The 16,843-nt window shown below is 37.0% G+C and overlaps 1 protein-coding gene across 2 annotated transcripts in view; it reads left to right on the top strand.

Annotated features, from left to right (window-relative positions):
* The first annotated feature begins 1,540 nt into the window (after window positions 1-1,540).
* The window catches only part of LOC127647400 (cytohesin-1-like), a 64,334-nt gene continuing 49,031 nt past the window's right edge, over window positions 1,541-16,843 (top strand). Inside the window, exon 1 of one of the 2 annotated variants that reach the window (XM_052131612.1) lies at window positions 1,541-1,859. In XM_052131612.1, the coding sequence (XP_051987572.1) occupies window positions 1,784-1,859 (76 nt within the window). In that variant the 5' untranslated portion in view covers window positions 1,541-1,783. Of the gene's footprint in view, window positions 1,860-15,565; window positions 15,799-16,843 lie in introns of those variants that run through there. The other variant, XM_052131613.1, reaches the window with a different exon arrangement.

Here is a 16,843-nt window from a genome sequence, read left to right as displayed (position 1 = left end):
TCGGTAGGAAACCAAAGAAAACTGCGGTCATCAAGGCTGTTCATTGGGACTTTAATGTCTTTCATAAGGGAATGAACTACAGTCCCAAGAATCATAGCGAATGATGTAATCAAGTTAAAAACAATGGAAAAATAAACCGTTGATTGTAAGTATAGAAACAACTTTATACATATATGTAACACAGTTAAAGGATGGGCAAGGAGGAGACGAGAACCGGCTTGTCAATATAAATAATATTTAATGAAACTCAAAACCAAAACACATAAACACACACATGACGGACATGCCCGTAATTCTCTCTCTCTCGAACCATCGTCACCGGCCGCCTTTATCCCTCGCACGCCTCATCGGGCCGATAGGGGACCGCACCCCCCTCCGCTCCACAATATATATTATGTTCATTGCAAGACATTCAGGTATTCACAAATATAATCGTTTGAGATTGTAGGGATAGTGACTCAGTTGCGTCATTGACAGTGTGTCACTGGAGTGAGCGGCTGCTGCAGAGCATGTTTGGTGACCTTTGTTTGCTGTGATTCCTTGATTGGTGGATTTCCCCCCTCAGGATCATGGGTAGTGTAGTTCTTCACCAGGAATTCTACTATTAAATTCGATTTAAAAACAGAAAAGTTGAAATAATGTGGACTGATGGCTTCAACAGAAGCATAAAGTGTCTGATTATAAATAAAGAATTGAAATAACAAAGCAACTAAACAGCTTGCTGATTATCACCCAGTACTATAGCACTTCTGCCAAGCAACAGTATTGTTTTGATAGGTAGACTGAAACTTGTGCAAATGTCTTTGGGAGAATACACTGGGGCAGGTGAGTGCCACAGTCTATATGTTCTTATAATATCACAAAGTGTCATCTCGGTGTCAACAATGGAATGCTGGAATGCTCAATTCCCAATGCACTTTAAGTCCCCATGGTGTAGTGACTCCAGGTGGTGGAGGATGAATCTCAGTCTTCTCCGTGTCTGAGATATCAATCTGCACATCTTATCACATGGCTTGTTGAGTGCGTTACCGCGGAGACTTAGTGCGTGTGGAGGCTTCACTCTGTTCTCTGCGGCATCCACGCACAACTCACCATGCGCCCCACCGAGAGCGAGAACCATATTTTAGCGACCACGAGGAGGGCCAATTTGGTTGCTTATGAAGCCTGACTGGAGTCACTCGGCACACCATGGATTCCATAATATGACATACTTTTGAATGAAACAGGATATTCAACAGGAATTTTTTTTTTTTTTAAAGTGGTCTCTGCATATCAGAAACAAGCAACCAAAGACTACATTCTAATACCATAGAACCAGCCCTGGTGTAGATGTGTTAATCTGCTTTTGTATTATTCAGTTTGCTAATGCTAAAGTCAGGAAGATCTAAGAATATCTTAAAGAGTCAGTGTTTGTGTGTGAGAGAGAGAGAGAGAGAGAGAGAGAGAGAGAGAGAGAGAGAGAGAGCAGAAGATGAGAGTGTTGTAATACAGCAAGACATTTCGAGCATTATTAGAATTGAGAAGCCAAGCATTGCAGTTCATCTGGCAAGTTTGGAAGGGTGAGTGCCAGAGAGAAGTTCTGGGATTATCAAGTGTGCAGGACACACTTACAAACTCACACACAAATGGGAAGACTTAAAGAGGAAGAGCACAAACGCTGCAAGATTCTGTAAGATGACTGGCATGCTGGTTTGGGCATGCATTGCTTGAAGGGGACTCTGAAATCAGGGAATAGAAAAAAGAGGCAAAGACAGAGCCAAAAAAATACATTCAGCCTCCAGTCATGGAGACAGTTACTGAACTGTGTGTGTCCAGTTTCCAGGCTTTCTTGTGTCCGACGGTACCGAGCAGTCCACCAGGTAAGAGCTGCTTAATAATCTAGTTATCAAAAAACACACTATTATTCTCTGGGTACTGTGACTCGATCAAAACTGTCACCTGAAATACAGATGTTTTTGCACTGACATTTTAAATAGAATATTTGTTCTATAAATTATTAAAAGAATGTTCCAGGTTAAAAACAAGTGAAGCGACAGCATGTGTGGTATAGCATTAATCACTCCTCATTTAAAATGAAAGAAAGAAAGATAGAAATGCAATCATTGTGGTTACAACAAGGCGCTGACAATGGAAGTGAATGGAGTCAGTCCATAAACGTTAAATACACACTGTTTAAAAAGTACATCCACAACATGTAAAAATTATATATGTTACCGTGATTTTAGTGTTATAAAATCCCTTACTAACCTTATCTGTGTTAAGTTATAATAAATATTACAACTTCATTTCCATTAAGACGCAATGCCGGTAAACCCTATAAGCGATTTTATCCCACTAAAATAATGTAAAACAGAGATTTTATCACATTAAAATCATGTTAACATGTATAATGTTTACATCTTGTAGATATACTTTTAAAACGGTGTTTATTTCAGTTTGTATATTGGCTACATTCACTTCCTGAAATCGCAATTTTTAAAGAAGCAGGAGATAAATTGAAAGTCATTTTTGTGGTACTCAACATTATGCTACACATTGATTGAGCATAACTTGTAATAACTTGTATCTCTAACAGCACATTGTAAGTTGAACATCATCGTTTTTGGTTTGGATTTGGTGTCAGTCAGTGTGATTTTTGCATATCACTTTGAGAATATAAACAGCCTGAGTTCATGAACATTACGTGACAGTGGCAACGTTTTTGCAAAACAAAAGTAAGTGCTCCATTTGACGTTTTGCTGCAGTTTCCTGGTGGAATGTCCAGCGGGGGGCGCCAAAAGCGAGTGAAATGGTGTCGTAATCAGACAAGGTTTTGAAGGTGAATGTTAGATGGAGGTTTTAATGAATAAAACATACCTCCCTAACTTAAAACTTTAACCTAAAAATAACTAATAGTGATGTAAAAAGCAAATGAGAAGTGAACAAAACAGACGTCCTCACACTTAACCAACACCTAAACCAAACAGATAATGTGCTAAAAACAAACGCGACATGAAAAGGACATTTTCTGAAGCAAACATGTCATTTTGTGTCAGTTCTTTGTGACAGCTTGTGTGTTTGACTGCGCTCAAATGTGGACTTCATAGTCCAAAGTCCAACTCTTTATGATGTGAGCTACTGCGCTAACTAATCGCATTGAAAGGAATCAATGTAAATGTAAGTGGGCCTGTAATACACATGTAAAAATGTATAGTCTTTTTATATGATGTATTATAGTTATAGTAAGAGTGGGAAAATAAGTGTTTATAAGTGGTCACGATCAGCAGTTGTACTTGTGATTTGTGTGAAAGTAAATAAAACGCACAGTTGTTGTAGCACCTTTAGTGGATATTTCACCTGGAAACTGCAGCGATACGTAGAACGTTGCATGTAAAAGTCAGTTAGCATAAATGTAGTTATAGTGACGTTCATTCTATGAGACCAGGTCAAATTGAAAAACAACATTGGATTTGACTTTATTTAAGTAATTGGGAATTGATTGGATTGATTAGAAAAGTGGCCTCGATATGACAGGTGTTTGGAGGAGAGGGGTTGAAAAACAAGAGGTTTTTTGGTGATATTAGCTGAGAATGAAAGTCGTTTCAGAGTTGGATCAATTTATTCAATTTTAATAAAAAATTACGAAGACAAGCATTGGGTTTTTGGGTCAATTTTGATTTCCAGTGTGCACTCAGCTTGAGGAGTGTCAGGTTAGTTTATGCACTAGAATCAACAGTTCCTGGAACAGCAAACAGAAGAACTGCAACAGTGGGAACATGTTTGTGTTGAATGAACTTTTAGTCTGTACGGTCAGCTTAAGGGATCTGTAGTCTCACAAACAGGAACCGAGGAGAGAGGCCATCGGTTAATCCCATTAAGGACTGTAAGGACATGTAATCCTTCAAGCTCAGTGGTCAATTTCATTAGCGTCTTCACTCACAGTGATTACTAAAACTGTACCCATGCTAATGCTAGTCAACAACCAGACCTCATGCAGGAATATGTCCTCATGCTAAATGGTTGTGTTGTTCTGCATGCAGCATTAACTCACTGCGATTATTTGGAGTCCCATAGTAAACTCTAACCTTGGCAGCAGAACAAGGTTTAACATCTAGACACAACCATCATGCAAGATTGGCAGTTAGCAGTACTTTCTGCAGTAATTAAGTATTGGTGAATTGTCCGCTGTGTGCCACTAAAAGTTAAATGATCTCTCGGACAGATGAGGTTTTAAGGTTATTGCACTAAACGTAACCGATAGTGTCATAAAAAGCAAATGTGAGATGAAAAACACAATTTCTGAAGCAATCACGTCATTTTTAGGTGTTTCTCTGACACTTTTACGTGGTTTACGTGTTGATTGTATGCTCTTCAGGATTCATACCCCACTCCTTTACAACACAAGTACAACACTATCAGTTGAACTACAGCGCAATTTGATCACACCTGAACGAGCTTTAAATGTAATTGGTTATGCAATGCAAACGTTAAAATGTTTCACCTAGTAAAATATGTGCTGTGAGGGTGGAATATAAACAAACTCAATAAACTAAACATTTTACTGTTACAAACAAGAAAACAGGAAAAGGCGCATTAGTAATCTTAAGTTCTCACGTAAGTAAGGACGTAAAGTTCACACTAAGGGCTTAGTAACTACTAGTTAGTTTGTAACTAAGTCAGCACATAATTTGGTTGCACTACCTGTTCTTTAGGCAAGACTTAACTAGTAGGTCGTTTGCTCTCCATAAAGTAATGCATAGTCACATAACTTTACGTCCTAACTAACGTGAAAACTTATGCACAGCTGGTGCAACCCTACCCAGGTGCTGTTAGTATTCGTGTGTTACACAGGTCGCAGCTGTAGGGTTTAAGCTGTACTTTGAGGTCTAACATCCAGTTACTGTGCTGCCAGACTGAGTAAGTGATTTGAGGATTTTGTCACCATGTTGAAGGGCATGAGTTGAGTCAGCAGAAGACTTTGTCCAGGCAGAGGGTGGTTATGGGGTATGGACAAGAATTGAATGTTCGGAATGTTCGGAATGTTCAGCAGCAGTAGAGCTGTTGTGATGCAAATGAGTGCCATAGGGGTTAGAGTACTGTTGTATTGGGCAATGGAGTACAGTAGGAAGTAGGGTTATGGCCAAGGAACTTGTTTGTAAATTCCTCCATATGATGATGTAAGTGCTGAGTTCACTTGAGGTCATGTTGCGTCTCTCTAAGATTCACCCTTTGTACTTACTGGACAAAAAAGGAAGCATTGAGTTTGAAGTGAACTCATGTGTGAACACCGTTGGAGAGCTTGCTGCATGACTCATCTAATGGCTTGATCACAATTTCATACTCTTAATCATTGCTAAGTTATTTTTAAAGTTATTTTTCCTTTTCATTGCTACTGTGAGTTGGTTTACATTAATAGTATGGCTGGGAACCAAGAACAGTTTTTTTCACAACTTGTTCCATTTAAAAACAAATTCTGGTACTAAAAGACGTTCATGAATTTAGGTTTCGTTAACAGTTCTTAAACATTCATTTTCCACCGATGCCAACAGTACACCATACTAAAATATTCAGACAGTGTTTCCAGCACTACCATTCAGCTACCTGCAATGCTACTAACAGCGTGAAACATACAGCACGACCAGTGTAGTCCGATTCCTGAACAAATGACTCTTACGAGCTGGTTCTTTTGAATCAACAGTGCAAAACATACAGCACGACCAGTGTAGTCCGATTCCTGAACAAATGACTCTTACGAGCTGGTTCTTTTGAATCAACAGTGCAAAACATACAGCACGACCAGTGTAGTCCGATTCCTGAACAAATTACTCTTATGAGCCGGTTCTTTTGAATCAACAGAGCAAAATATACAGCACGACCTGTGTAGCCCTATTCCTGAACAAATGACTCTTACGAGCTGGTTCTTTTGAATCAACAGTGCAAAACATACAGCATGACCAGTGTAGTCCGATTCCTGAACAAATTACTCTTATGAGCAGTTCTATTGAATCAACAGCACGAAACATACAGCGTGACCAGTGTAGTCTGATTAATGAACAAATGACTCATACGAGCTGGTTCTTTTGAATCAACAGTGCAAAATATACAGCACGACCAGTGTAGTCCGATTCCTGAACAAATTACTCTTATGAGTCAGTTCTTTTGAATCAACAGCACGAAACATACAGCGTGACCAGTGTAGTCTGATTAATGAACAAATGACTCATACGAGCTGGTTCTTTTGAATCAACAGTGCAAAATATACAGCACGACCAGTGTAGTCCGATTCCTGAACAAATTACTCTTATGAGTCAGTTCTTTTGAATCAACAGCACGAAACATACAGCGTGACCAGTGTAGTCTGATTCCTGAACAAATTATTTTAATGAGCTGATCCTTTTGAATCAACTGAGCGAAACATCAGCCAGTTCTTTTTAGTGAATATCTTACTGAGCTGCAAATCATTCATTTTGTCATGTCTGACTTGAAATTAACCAAGAAATGTTACTGTCACATGTGTACTTGAGGCTGGTGAGACTTAAAGGGATAGTTTACCCATAAATTATAATTATATAATTATTTACTCACCCTCATGCCATCCCAGATCTGTATGACTTTCCTTTCTGCTGAACACAAACAAAGACATTTTGATGGAGATGTGATGTGAATATATTTATACAATGCAAAATTTTCAAGCTCCATAAAAACCTAAAGTTAATCAATATGGTTTTAGTGGTTTAATCCATGTCTTCTGAAGCCACTGAATTCACTATATTTTGTTACATTTTGGTCTGTTGTATGGATTGCCTTTATGCTGCCTGTCTGTCCTTTTCATTGTATGGGTATATTTGCATCATATCGCCAAAATATCTTGTTTGTGTGGGTATTGTAAGGTTAAAGTTGGTAGTAGAGTATAGAAACTTTATGCGGCAGAAATAGAGTAGTATTGTAGTTATTTTGAACATTCATTTCATCTGTCGTCCAGCCTAATGGTGCTGCATTAATGTTCCCCCCAAAACACAGCAATCTTGAGCTAATTAGCAAACAAATCCCACAATAACATTGTTTCTTTTTGCTGCTGCTGATAATTAGCAGATAAATATCACTCAAATGTCAGTTCAAAGCAGGTGCGATGAAATTATAGCTGTGTCTGAGTGACATGGAAATGGTTCCTTACGTTACGATCTGGTTGGAGACAGCTGGAGGCGGCGGGGAACAGATCGACTCATTACTCGTCTGACCTCTGGAAAACAACAGCGGCAGAAAAAGACAGGCGTATGACAGTCATAGTGTACTACAAGCAGTCCCGGCGCCATGGGCGGGCATTGGGGGGCCTGGCCCGCCCTGTGAGTCACTAGTGCCCGCCCTGGACGATCCTGTCTCCCTTCATCAACTCTACGTCACTAGACGGTGGGCCGAGGGCCTGTATCTGCTTTACTTTTCGAAATGGATGATCCCCATGGAGGGAGAACCTGAATTTGTAAAGTTGGGACGGTTGTTTTATTATCAACGATATGAAAAGTGTTGCCACTCCCATTTATTGCACATTTTCCCGCGGTTTCACGCGGTTGCCTACTATATCAGATGAGCCAATAGCGTGGCAAGATACTGACATAGGATTATTATTAACCAATCAGATGTAGCTTATTTAGAACAGCTGTTACACGGATGATTCAGCTGTGACTATCACAGTGACTATCGCCAAGGACATTGTTTTTGTGATTGTAAGTATTCATTTAATTAGAATGATATCTATAAAAAATGTTTGTTTTGTACACTGTGTTGTTCAAACGTATGTAAGCGTCTCGTTAGTGTCGTTTTAAGTAGGGTAGTTTCAGCTGGCTAACTAGCAGTAGCTAGCATCATGCGATTACATATTTGATTTGGTGTAAAGTTTAAATACTTCATTCTAACGGTAACACTTCGTCCAACTCACATAGGCCACAGCTCCACTGTATGTCCGCGGATAATTACCTCCGACTGTTTTGCAAACGTTCGCCAAAAACTCAAGGTAAACATGAACCTCTTGATGGTTAAGACATATTTAATTATCAGTTACATCTGACATATCATTAAAGGGTCAGCAAGCAGCCAATATTATAACCGGAGAGCTAAGAGCTCAAGAAGAACGGCATGTAATAGAAATAAGATTATACTATCAAAGAACATAGGCTATCTATCAAACAGAGCAGAGTTATAATGTACATAAACATCGTACAGATTTACTTCTGCAGGAGTAGCCAACACACACACACACACACACCTCCCCACATGTGTATTTGCAAAACCACATGTGCCCTAGTCATCTTCAAGTGACTTATTGTCACAGTTTACACACTGACAGAGGTTTGTACATGGCAGCTCATGCAGTTTACATGTGCATCTACCCTTAACACAATTTGTTTTTTTACATGAGCAGTGCACAAGTTCCAGTATGGCCTCTGGAGCTGGCGGAAGTGTCATCCATTCCACTCTGTAGAAATCTCCTACCATCTTCCAGCCATGATTTACAGGAGGAGGAATGTCTGGCATGCACTCAAGACTCCTCTTGTGTACTGCAGCCTGATAGCTTGCCCGCTGGACCTTCATTTGCAGATTCTTCAACTAATACTGCCTTCTCTCTTCTCCTTTGTGCTCGTTCTATCTTCGTGATATTTGTGAAATGGCTGTAGCACTCCCTGTGGTAGCCAATGTTAGCTGGTTTGACTAACTGGTTTGTAGGTTCCTGGCTTTGTAACTTGTATGCCTGTACTGCCTCTTCTGCTATAAGACTTTCTCTGCATTCAAGGTCTTTCCACAGAAACACTGATTTAATAAATTTCTCCCAACTTATGTCTGTGAAGGGAATGGTGGGTCCATTTCCCTCACATATATGCATGCAGCACTTCATGTTTTTGCCATTTCTTCCACAGTAAAAATGTGCGGGAAAAAGAGTATTGTCTGGCTCGTTTTTATCATAGACATAATAAATACATAGACGCCCAATTGCCCGCTGGAGCGTACGTCAAAGGTGCCGCCACATTGCGGAGGGCAACTTTCCCATAACTTTCATACCGGGAATTGAGAAAAATTTGTTTCGTGTGCTGCTTGGGGCTGTACAAATCGCCACACAATTGAAAACGGGTCTCGAGGAATTAATTACCTTTCACAAGCAAGAGTGAACATTTGTTTCTGGTTGTATTTGGCCTACAAACCTGACTCAGTTACATCAGTTCTGTCTGGAGGAATAGTCCAAAATTCCAGCAACTTATTGAGAGAAGCTTGTGGAATGCTCTCTAAAACATTTGAACCAAGTTAAAAAATGAAAAGGCAATGCTACCAAATACTAACAAAGTGTATGTAAACTTCTGACCCACTGGGAATGAAGAAATAAAAGCAGAAATAAATAATTCTCTCTACTATTATTCTGACATTTCACATTCTTAAAATAAAGTAGCGATCCTAACTGACCTAAGACAGGGAATTTTTTTCTATGATTAAATGTGAGGAATTGTGAAAAACTGAGTTTAAATGCGTTTGTGTATGTAAACTTCTGACTTGAACTGTAAAGCCTGTACATTTTTCACGCTTAGCGTTTTAGAATGTTCCAAAAGGAGACATTTTCATGCAGCTCTTCTCCTTGCAATGACAGTTTATAGTTTGCCAAACAGTGGCTTTTCTCCTTTATGAATATAATTTCTCCTTGTGTGTTCTACAGTATAAAATAACAGCATAGGGATTTGGAATGATATGAGGGTGAATAAATATTGCCATAATAAATAATGCCTCAATCTACAGTGACAAAATAAGCTTTGCACTCTCTTTGACATGCATCTCTCTGTTTTTCTCTCTCTTTCATTTCATCAAGACCACTTTGAGGCCAGAACTGAAATGGGATTTGTTATTCTGTATTCTGCACTAAGTTCCTTGAGCCAGCAGGTGTCGCTCAAAGCATTTTTCTTCAATTATATTTTGAATTGTGCCTTTGTAAGACTTCATGTTTGTTTTAGTTTTTTTTCTGTGTGAGTATACTTGTAGGTTTTGGTAAATGTGCAGAACTGGTTGTCAGTAAATATTGATCATATTCATTTCATTTATTTACAATGGAATTTGAATCCCCAAATTTCTGGATCTTTTCCTTGCCAAGTATCATATGTGCATATGTAAATGGAAAAACAGACCCTCATTGAATTCATTTATTAATGATTTTGTGAAGATTAAGAAACGGAGTACTGATGTCCTTCCATGTTAAATATATACTGTATATAATTTAGTGCTGTCTTGTTTACTATCATCCCATATTACTGTTGTCTTGCACCTTGCCATTTCTTTGTGTGGCTGTGTCTTCTGATGTTGGGTTGTGCCCTTTCTTTTATTGTAAATTTGCAATAAATAATCTTTTAAAAAATGTATTTCATGTATAGAAGTAAAAAGAATAAATGTCATTGGTCCTTTACCATCGAGGCACACCTAATTACATTTCTTCCTTTGAACTGAACAGACAAAGCATTCTCTCTTTGTGGTATAATAATATATGTAATATCAGAAGAGGAGTGAATGATGCCATCATCTTCTCAGATTACACTACGCTACATTATACCATTTTACATTATTGCAGTACAGCAGAAAGTAATCGCTTTGTTAAAACTCAGATTGTAGCATTTTAAACGCTTTTTCTTTAACCGAGGCCTTTTCATAATGCATTCCTGATACTTCATCACAATAATCCTCTCCAGCAGGGCCGGTTTCATTCAAACGCAACGTTTATTCAGAAAAATGTATTGTTCAATACTGAATTTGTTCAGTGAGGACATTCATGACCGCCAGTCCTCATTCCCACACAAGTGTTGCTGACACTGCCCTGAGAAACAATACAAGGAAAAACAACATTCCACAAATAGCTGTGCTTATAGCAGTGCGGCTACGATAACAAACCGAAGAATACACACACGCACAAGCAGTTTAGAGGAACGCAAGGCCTTTTGACATTTAAACATGTGCAGGATATGTATTTTGGAGCTCTAGAATTAAATTTTTACAAGTTAAAAATGGTCACTCTTGAGCTCAGTCTTAAAATGACCACTAGTGAAAGTGCATTATTTGATATCAATTATGTTTGCACTAGAAAAAACAGGAATTCTTCATATAAAAATTGTGTCATTACTTTAAGAAGTGACAGTTCTTGAAGATTTACTCCTGTTTAAAAAGTGAATCGAAATTCCAAATAGTCGTGCTATGTAATTCTTACTAGTAAAAATTATCATTTCTGATTTTGAATGATCACATTGCTGCAGTGCAAATGTCCATTCCTGATATCAAAAATTTATTTAACTTTTGGACTAAAAATGCTAACTTTTCATATGTGTGGTGTGATGTTCATTTCTGATAATGTAATGCCTGTAATGTGATTGTAACTACTAAGACTAAGACTAAGTACTAATTCTGTACTTATTCCTCAATTTATTGATTTCTGAAACATTTTTCCAGATATCCGAAATACCAAAATCTAGCATGTTGCAATACATTTAACCCAAATTAGCATTTTTACTAGTTGTAATTCAATTGTTGATGACAGGAATGGATGTTTGCACTAGTAACAATGTAATCACTGATATCAAAAACTATATATTTTTATTAATAAGTAGTAAATGTGTGTTTGTAATTTTAAACTAGTGAGAAATGAATGATAGATGTGTGTAATTGTGTTTTGAACAGAAGTAAATGACACATCATTGTAAAATTCTAGTGGAAATGCAATCACAGAATTCAAATAATTCCTTTTTTTTTTTTACAGCATCAACAATGAGTATTTCAGAGAGTATTAATGTCATTTTTTATTATTTATCAAAATGTGATGTTTTTGCTAGCGTAATTGCAGTGTTGGATGTAATGCATTACTAAGTAATTAAATTACTTTTAAATTGAAACATTAAAGTAAGGGATTACGGTAATTTAATTACAGTTACTTCTGATGTAATTGTTTTAAATACTTTATAGGCTATTGAGCATTTCTATGTAAAATAATAGTGAATTTAAAATCGAAATTTAACGTCTAATGTTCAAATGTATGTTTTCTAATTTAACGCTGCCCCCTTAAATTCTTTGGCCAGTTCATGAATACTGTATTTGATTATATATGATTTATTTAAATTAATTAAAAGAACAGTTTCATGTCAATCCTTGTATTTTTTATCTGGTCGAGATTGGTCAGGGTTTTAGAAAGTTATAAGTAATACAGTTTGTTTTCAGACAGAGTAATTAATAACAATAATAGAATATATTATAATAATAGAATAATAATAGAAGATGTAATTAGTAGTTAGTAATTAATTACTTTTTTAGAGTAACTTACCCAACACTGTGCAATTGTAATTACTGATATAAAAAATGAGTAGTAATTCCACTTCTGATATCATGAATTAGTTTTATAACTTGTGAAAATAGAATAATAGATATCTATAATTGTTAACCTGCACATTATTAAATGTCAAAAGGGTTAAGAAGAGGACTCGTGGAGATATAGCATGTTGACTAATTTAGATTTTTTATTTGTGAAGATTGCTAAGGCAAGCCTTACTACTCGTGCTGCTCATACTTAAGATTAGGGATTCAGACAAACAACTCACCCCAACTAAAACACTTTGGTGCATTTGTGGTGAGTTTTGCAGACATTTTCATTAAGAAAATTTAGAAATGTAGTACATTTAATCTATAATTTTAAGCAGAAATGGATGTTTACAGTACATGCAATTTACTGAAAGACAACCAGAACAAAAGACTTTACAATAAATGTCACTTTGACATTTGCATGATATTTACATAAACATCAGATTTCCAGCCCACACAAGCAAGCATCCACTTTACATGTTGCATGAGTTGCGTAATTCTTTACCACGTCATAGTTTGAAAGATTCCTTGATTGTGAGACTGACCTGAGATCCAAACACAAGGATTTCTTGTCTCAGTGTAATGGATATACAGTATGTGGGTCAGTTGGCATACTAGGAAGACCTTTATTTATGAAATGATGGCACTTCTCAACAGAGGTCACATTGTTAGACTACTGTAGCTCACAGCACTGATGTTTGTTCAATTGGACCGGAATGCTACACATTTTTGTGTTGAGTTTCTGTTCCTGGAAGAGTTGCCCTTCATCATTGTTACGTTTGCTTTATTTTGAAACAGATTATTTCTCTCTTCTTGGCAAAGAAAGACTACAGAGTTTATCTCGAATGGGCCATCCCAGCAATATTACTACAATAATCTATCATAACCCAGGTTAAAGAAAAGTAGCTTGAACAGAAAACACAACAGCTGTGGTGTGTTGCTCCACAAAACTTCTGTTTCTGAGAATAATTTCAAATAATTAAACTGTGGCGTCATTGTTGAACCTTGCCAGGAGTCTCCAGCCTTCTTTAATTATTGTTAAGCATGGGAAATATGCAGTTGTATGCTGTGCAAAATCTGTTATGGGCCTAAAACATGTACCCGTGGAACAGATATTTCTAAATAGTTATTGTACACTTGTTTTGACTGATAGTCCAGTGTTACCTCTTTATGTCCCTATGTAGTCAGGGATACACACACACACATTCATGGCCACTCTCTGTCTGTGTTATTCATTCACACTCCCTGCCCCCACACACACACACTGCCAGTACAGGGTGTGGATGGTGAAACTCAATACTGTGGCTGTGTATCAAAACCTAGCCAGCTGCCTACTTAGACAGCATTTTTGGGCAGCATGTGTGGAAGTGTAAAAATCCCATACATTTTTTCCATAGATAGTATTTGGAATGAATGGAAGCGACCGCCCACTTTCATGACACTTTGACCCCGTTTAAACCTGTTATTAAGATGTGTCTCGGGTGATCCGATCACATGTGTTCAGGTGAGACACATCACTGTTTAAACCTGGTCACTTAAATGCATCTCCTGTGACCACTTGTGTTCAGATTTCAAGGGAAGGGGCTCTGATTTCATGATGATATACTTCAGTCACAATGTCAGTTTGTTACTGCATGATAATAAAACACAAATAAGTAATAAAAGACAGAGAAAGCACAAAAGAAATGGCACGCTGTTTCAACCAGATGTATCTAAAATTTTATCGAAGCACAAACGCAACACTTTGAGTAGAATTCTTCATAAATTTATTAAAGGAGCTTCAGATGTTCATGCTTCTCATCGGTGTCTCTGAATGTTGATATCAGACAAACTGAAGAAGATCTGTGAAGTTCTTGTGCTTATAAACATATGTATAAAAGTTTTTGTTATTTTACGATCAAACAGTTATTTCTTGTAAAAGCTGCTCATCTTGTTTTTGCACAAGGGTTTGATTGACATGTCAGGGGTGGTGTTTTGCTGCTGTCCAGAATGCTTTCAGGACGGACCAGAATTTACACCTCAAATGCAGTGTGGTCACATGGGTTTTTGACCACATTTGTATGTGGTTTTTGTGATCCAATCACAAAACATTTTAGACCCCGTTTTGACCTGTATTGTGATTGGGTCAAACGGAACACATCTTAAAAAGTATTATTCTGGGTTCAATACAAGTTAAGCTCAATCGACAGCATTTTTGGCATAATACTGATTACCACAAAAAATTATTTTGACTCGTCCCTCCTTTTCATTAAAAATAGCAAAAATCTAAATTACAGTGAGACACTTACAATGGAAGTGAATGCGGCCAATTTATGAACATTAAAATACTCACTATTTCAAAAGAATAGCCACAAACGATGATTTACTGTGATAAAATCACTTTCAATCCTTTTTTGTGTGAAGTTATAGGCAATTTTACAACTTTGATTCCATAGTCAAAAAACATAAAAATTACTAAAGAATTACGATTTAATCAACATTGCAGTTCAGAAAATACATGAGTCTTAACAGAAGAATTAATGTTAGTGCTTTTATAAAATTATAAGCTCCACATTTCTGTCTTTTTAAACCCTCCAAAATATGACTTCCATTGTAAGTGCTGTGAATGTAACCTCTGTTTTTTCTTTTTTAAAGAAATGGAGGGAGGAGTCAAAATTTATTTTTGTGGTAATCAACATTATGTCACAAATGCTGTCAATTGAGCTTAACTTGTATTGAACCCAGAATATTCCTATAATATATTTAATTTAATAAGTGATTGTAAATGTGGTCTAAGTGATTGACAAACCATAACCCTTCAACCTCTAACTACTTCTATATCTGTATATATGTGAATATTTCTCAATAAACGTAATCTATATTGTCTCTATATATAAAATCAATATTTCCATCGTTTTATATTCGATTGCATCATCCGAAATGCTATATGAGATTGTAGTTTGTGCCCTCGTGAAAGACGGTACCTTTGTCTTTTCGTCCGATTTTCAAATACTTTTTTGCTTTAAAACAACTTTGTGATGTCGCGATTCACATCGGAGCTGGTTGGTTTGGTTCATGACTTACAGCTCTTTAATGGAGGATTGTATGAAAAGTATAAGGAAGAAATTAATATGGAAAATACCTGCACTCTCGCTCTCTGCAGCCTACAGAGTGAGCGAGTTCCCCGTGGTTTGACACACGACCCGAGTCTGAGGAGCGGCGCGGAAAGCGCGTCATCGGGCTCGTGCACGGTGCTCGCGATTGGCTCGTTATGGTTAAAGGCACTCCCTTGATCACTGGCGAGCGCCCTTCCGGTCTCTAGTGTTATGTAAAATACCTGTTACTGCTCTCTAAAGTTGACGTTTAAGTTGAGTTGTAGCTGTAAATCGAGGCGATTTGAACTCTCTGTTGATTTATTTACTGTATAAACGGACCGAAGAGCGCGCGCGATGGTGCTGAAATCTGAAGACGGCGTCGGTGAGTGACGATCTTCATCTGTTACTTTCACACACTTTTTTTCTCTCGTCAATAACACATTCAGTTATTGTGTCTATAAAGTGTGCCATTTATGTTAAATTAAAGCAAAAGTGATATTTGAGTCGCTATTCCGTCTTGATAGAAGTTTAAGTAATATTGTATTCGCGTACAAATTTAGAGTTTTTATGTATTTAACCCTTGTGCGACCTTCGGGACATTTTTGTATTTTTCATTTTTGTTTAATTCGAACATTTTGGCTGTGTTAAAGTTAAGCCAACGGCATAACTTTGATCAAAAGTGTGTATATTTTGGGGGAATTTTGATATTTCAACCTCAGTTCCTATAAATACACTGTGTACACAAAATATTTACACTCAGGACCTTTGAATGTCCCCACTGAAACCCATTAAAACGGCAATATTTGATCTCAGTGCCATTAAAGCATAAAATCATGAATTCTGTTATATTATACTTTCATTCTGGAGCCCTGGGTTCAACATTTAATTTTTTTAATATTTTGAACCATTTTTCTCATGTTTAGCCTATGGAGCAAATACATGCTTTTTCCTATTTTCTGTTTGCTGTATTGTAGGCCAATTTAATAAATGATGCTGCTAAAATTGTGTGGGTGTGTTGTATGTGTGTGTTGAGATTTGTTTGTGTGTGAGTGTAAAAAAAACATTATGTAAACAACTGACATTTAAATAGTTAAAATCCTGAAAATGAATGAATATTTGGTAGTTATGATCAGGACTGATTTTGGTTAAAAAAATGTACTTATCGAAAGTGGAAAATAATATTAATATATAATATTACTATGGCAGTTCTTTGACGTGGTCATTTTTGTCCTCTAAGGACCTCTGAGAAACTATTTTATTGATGCACAAGGGTTCAAATTATTGTGTTATTTCCAAATTGTTTTTTAATAACAATTTGGAAATAATATGAAAATAAATATCATCAAAAAAAATTCTACGGTGCTCCCGTGTTCACAAAATATGCCAAAACATTTAATATCTCTTATGGTTCTTGTGATCAAACACAA

The sequence above is a fragment of the Xyrauchen texanus genome, chromosome 8 (genome assembly GCF_025860055.1).
Source record: "Xyrauchen texanus isolate HMW12.3.18 chromosome 8, RBS_HiC_50CHRs, whole genome shotgun sequence".
Classification (NCBI taxonomy): Eukaryota; Metazoa; Chordata; class Actinopteri; order Cypriniformes; family Catostomidae; genus Xyrauchen; species Xyrauchen texanus.
Note: the sequence above shows the minus strand (reverse complement) of the source record. Positions and strands in the feature narration are given on the sequence as shown.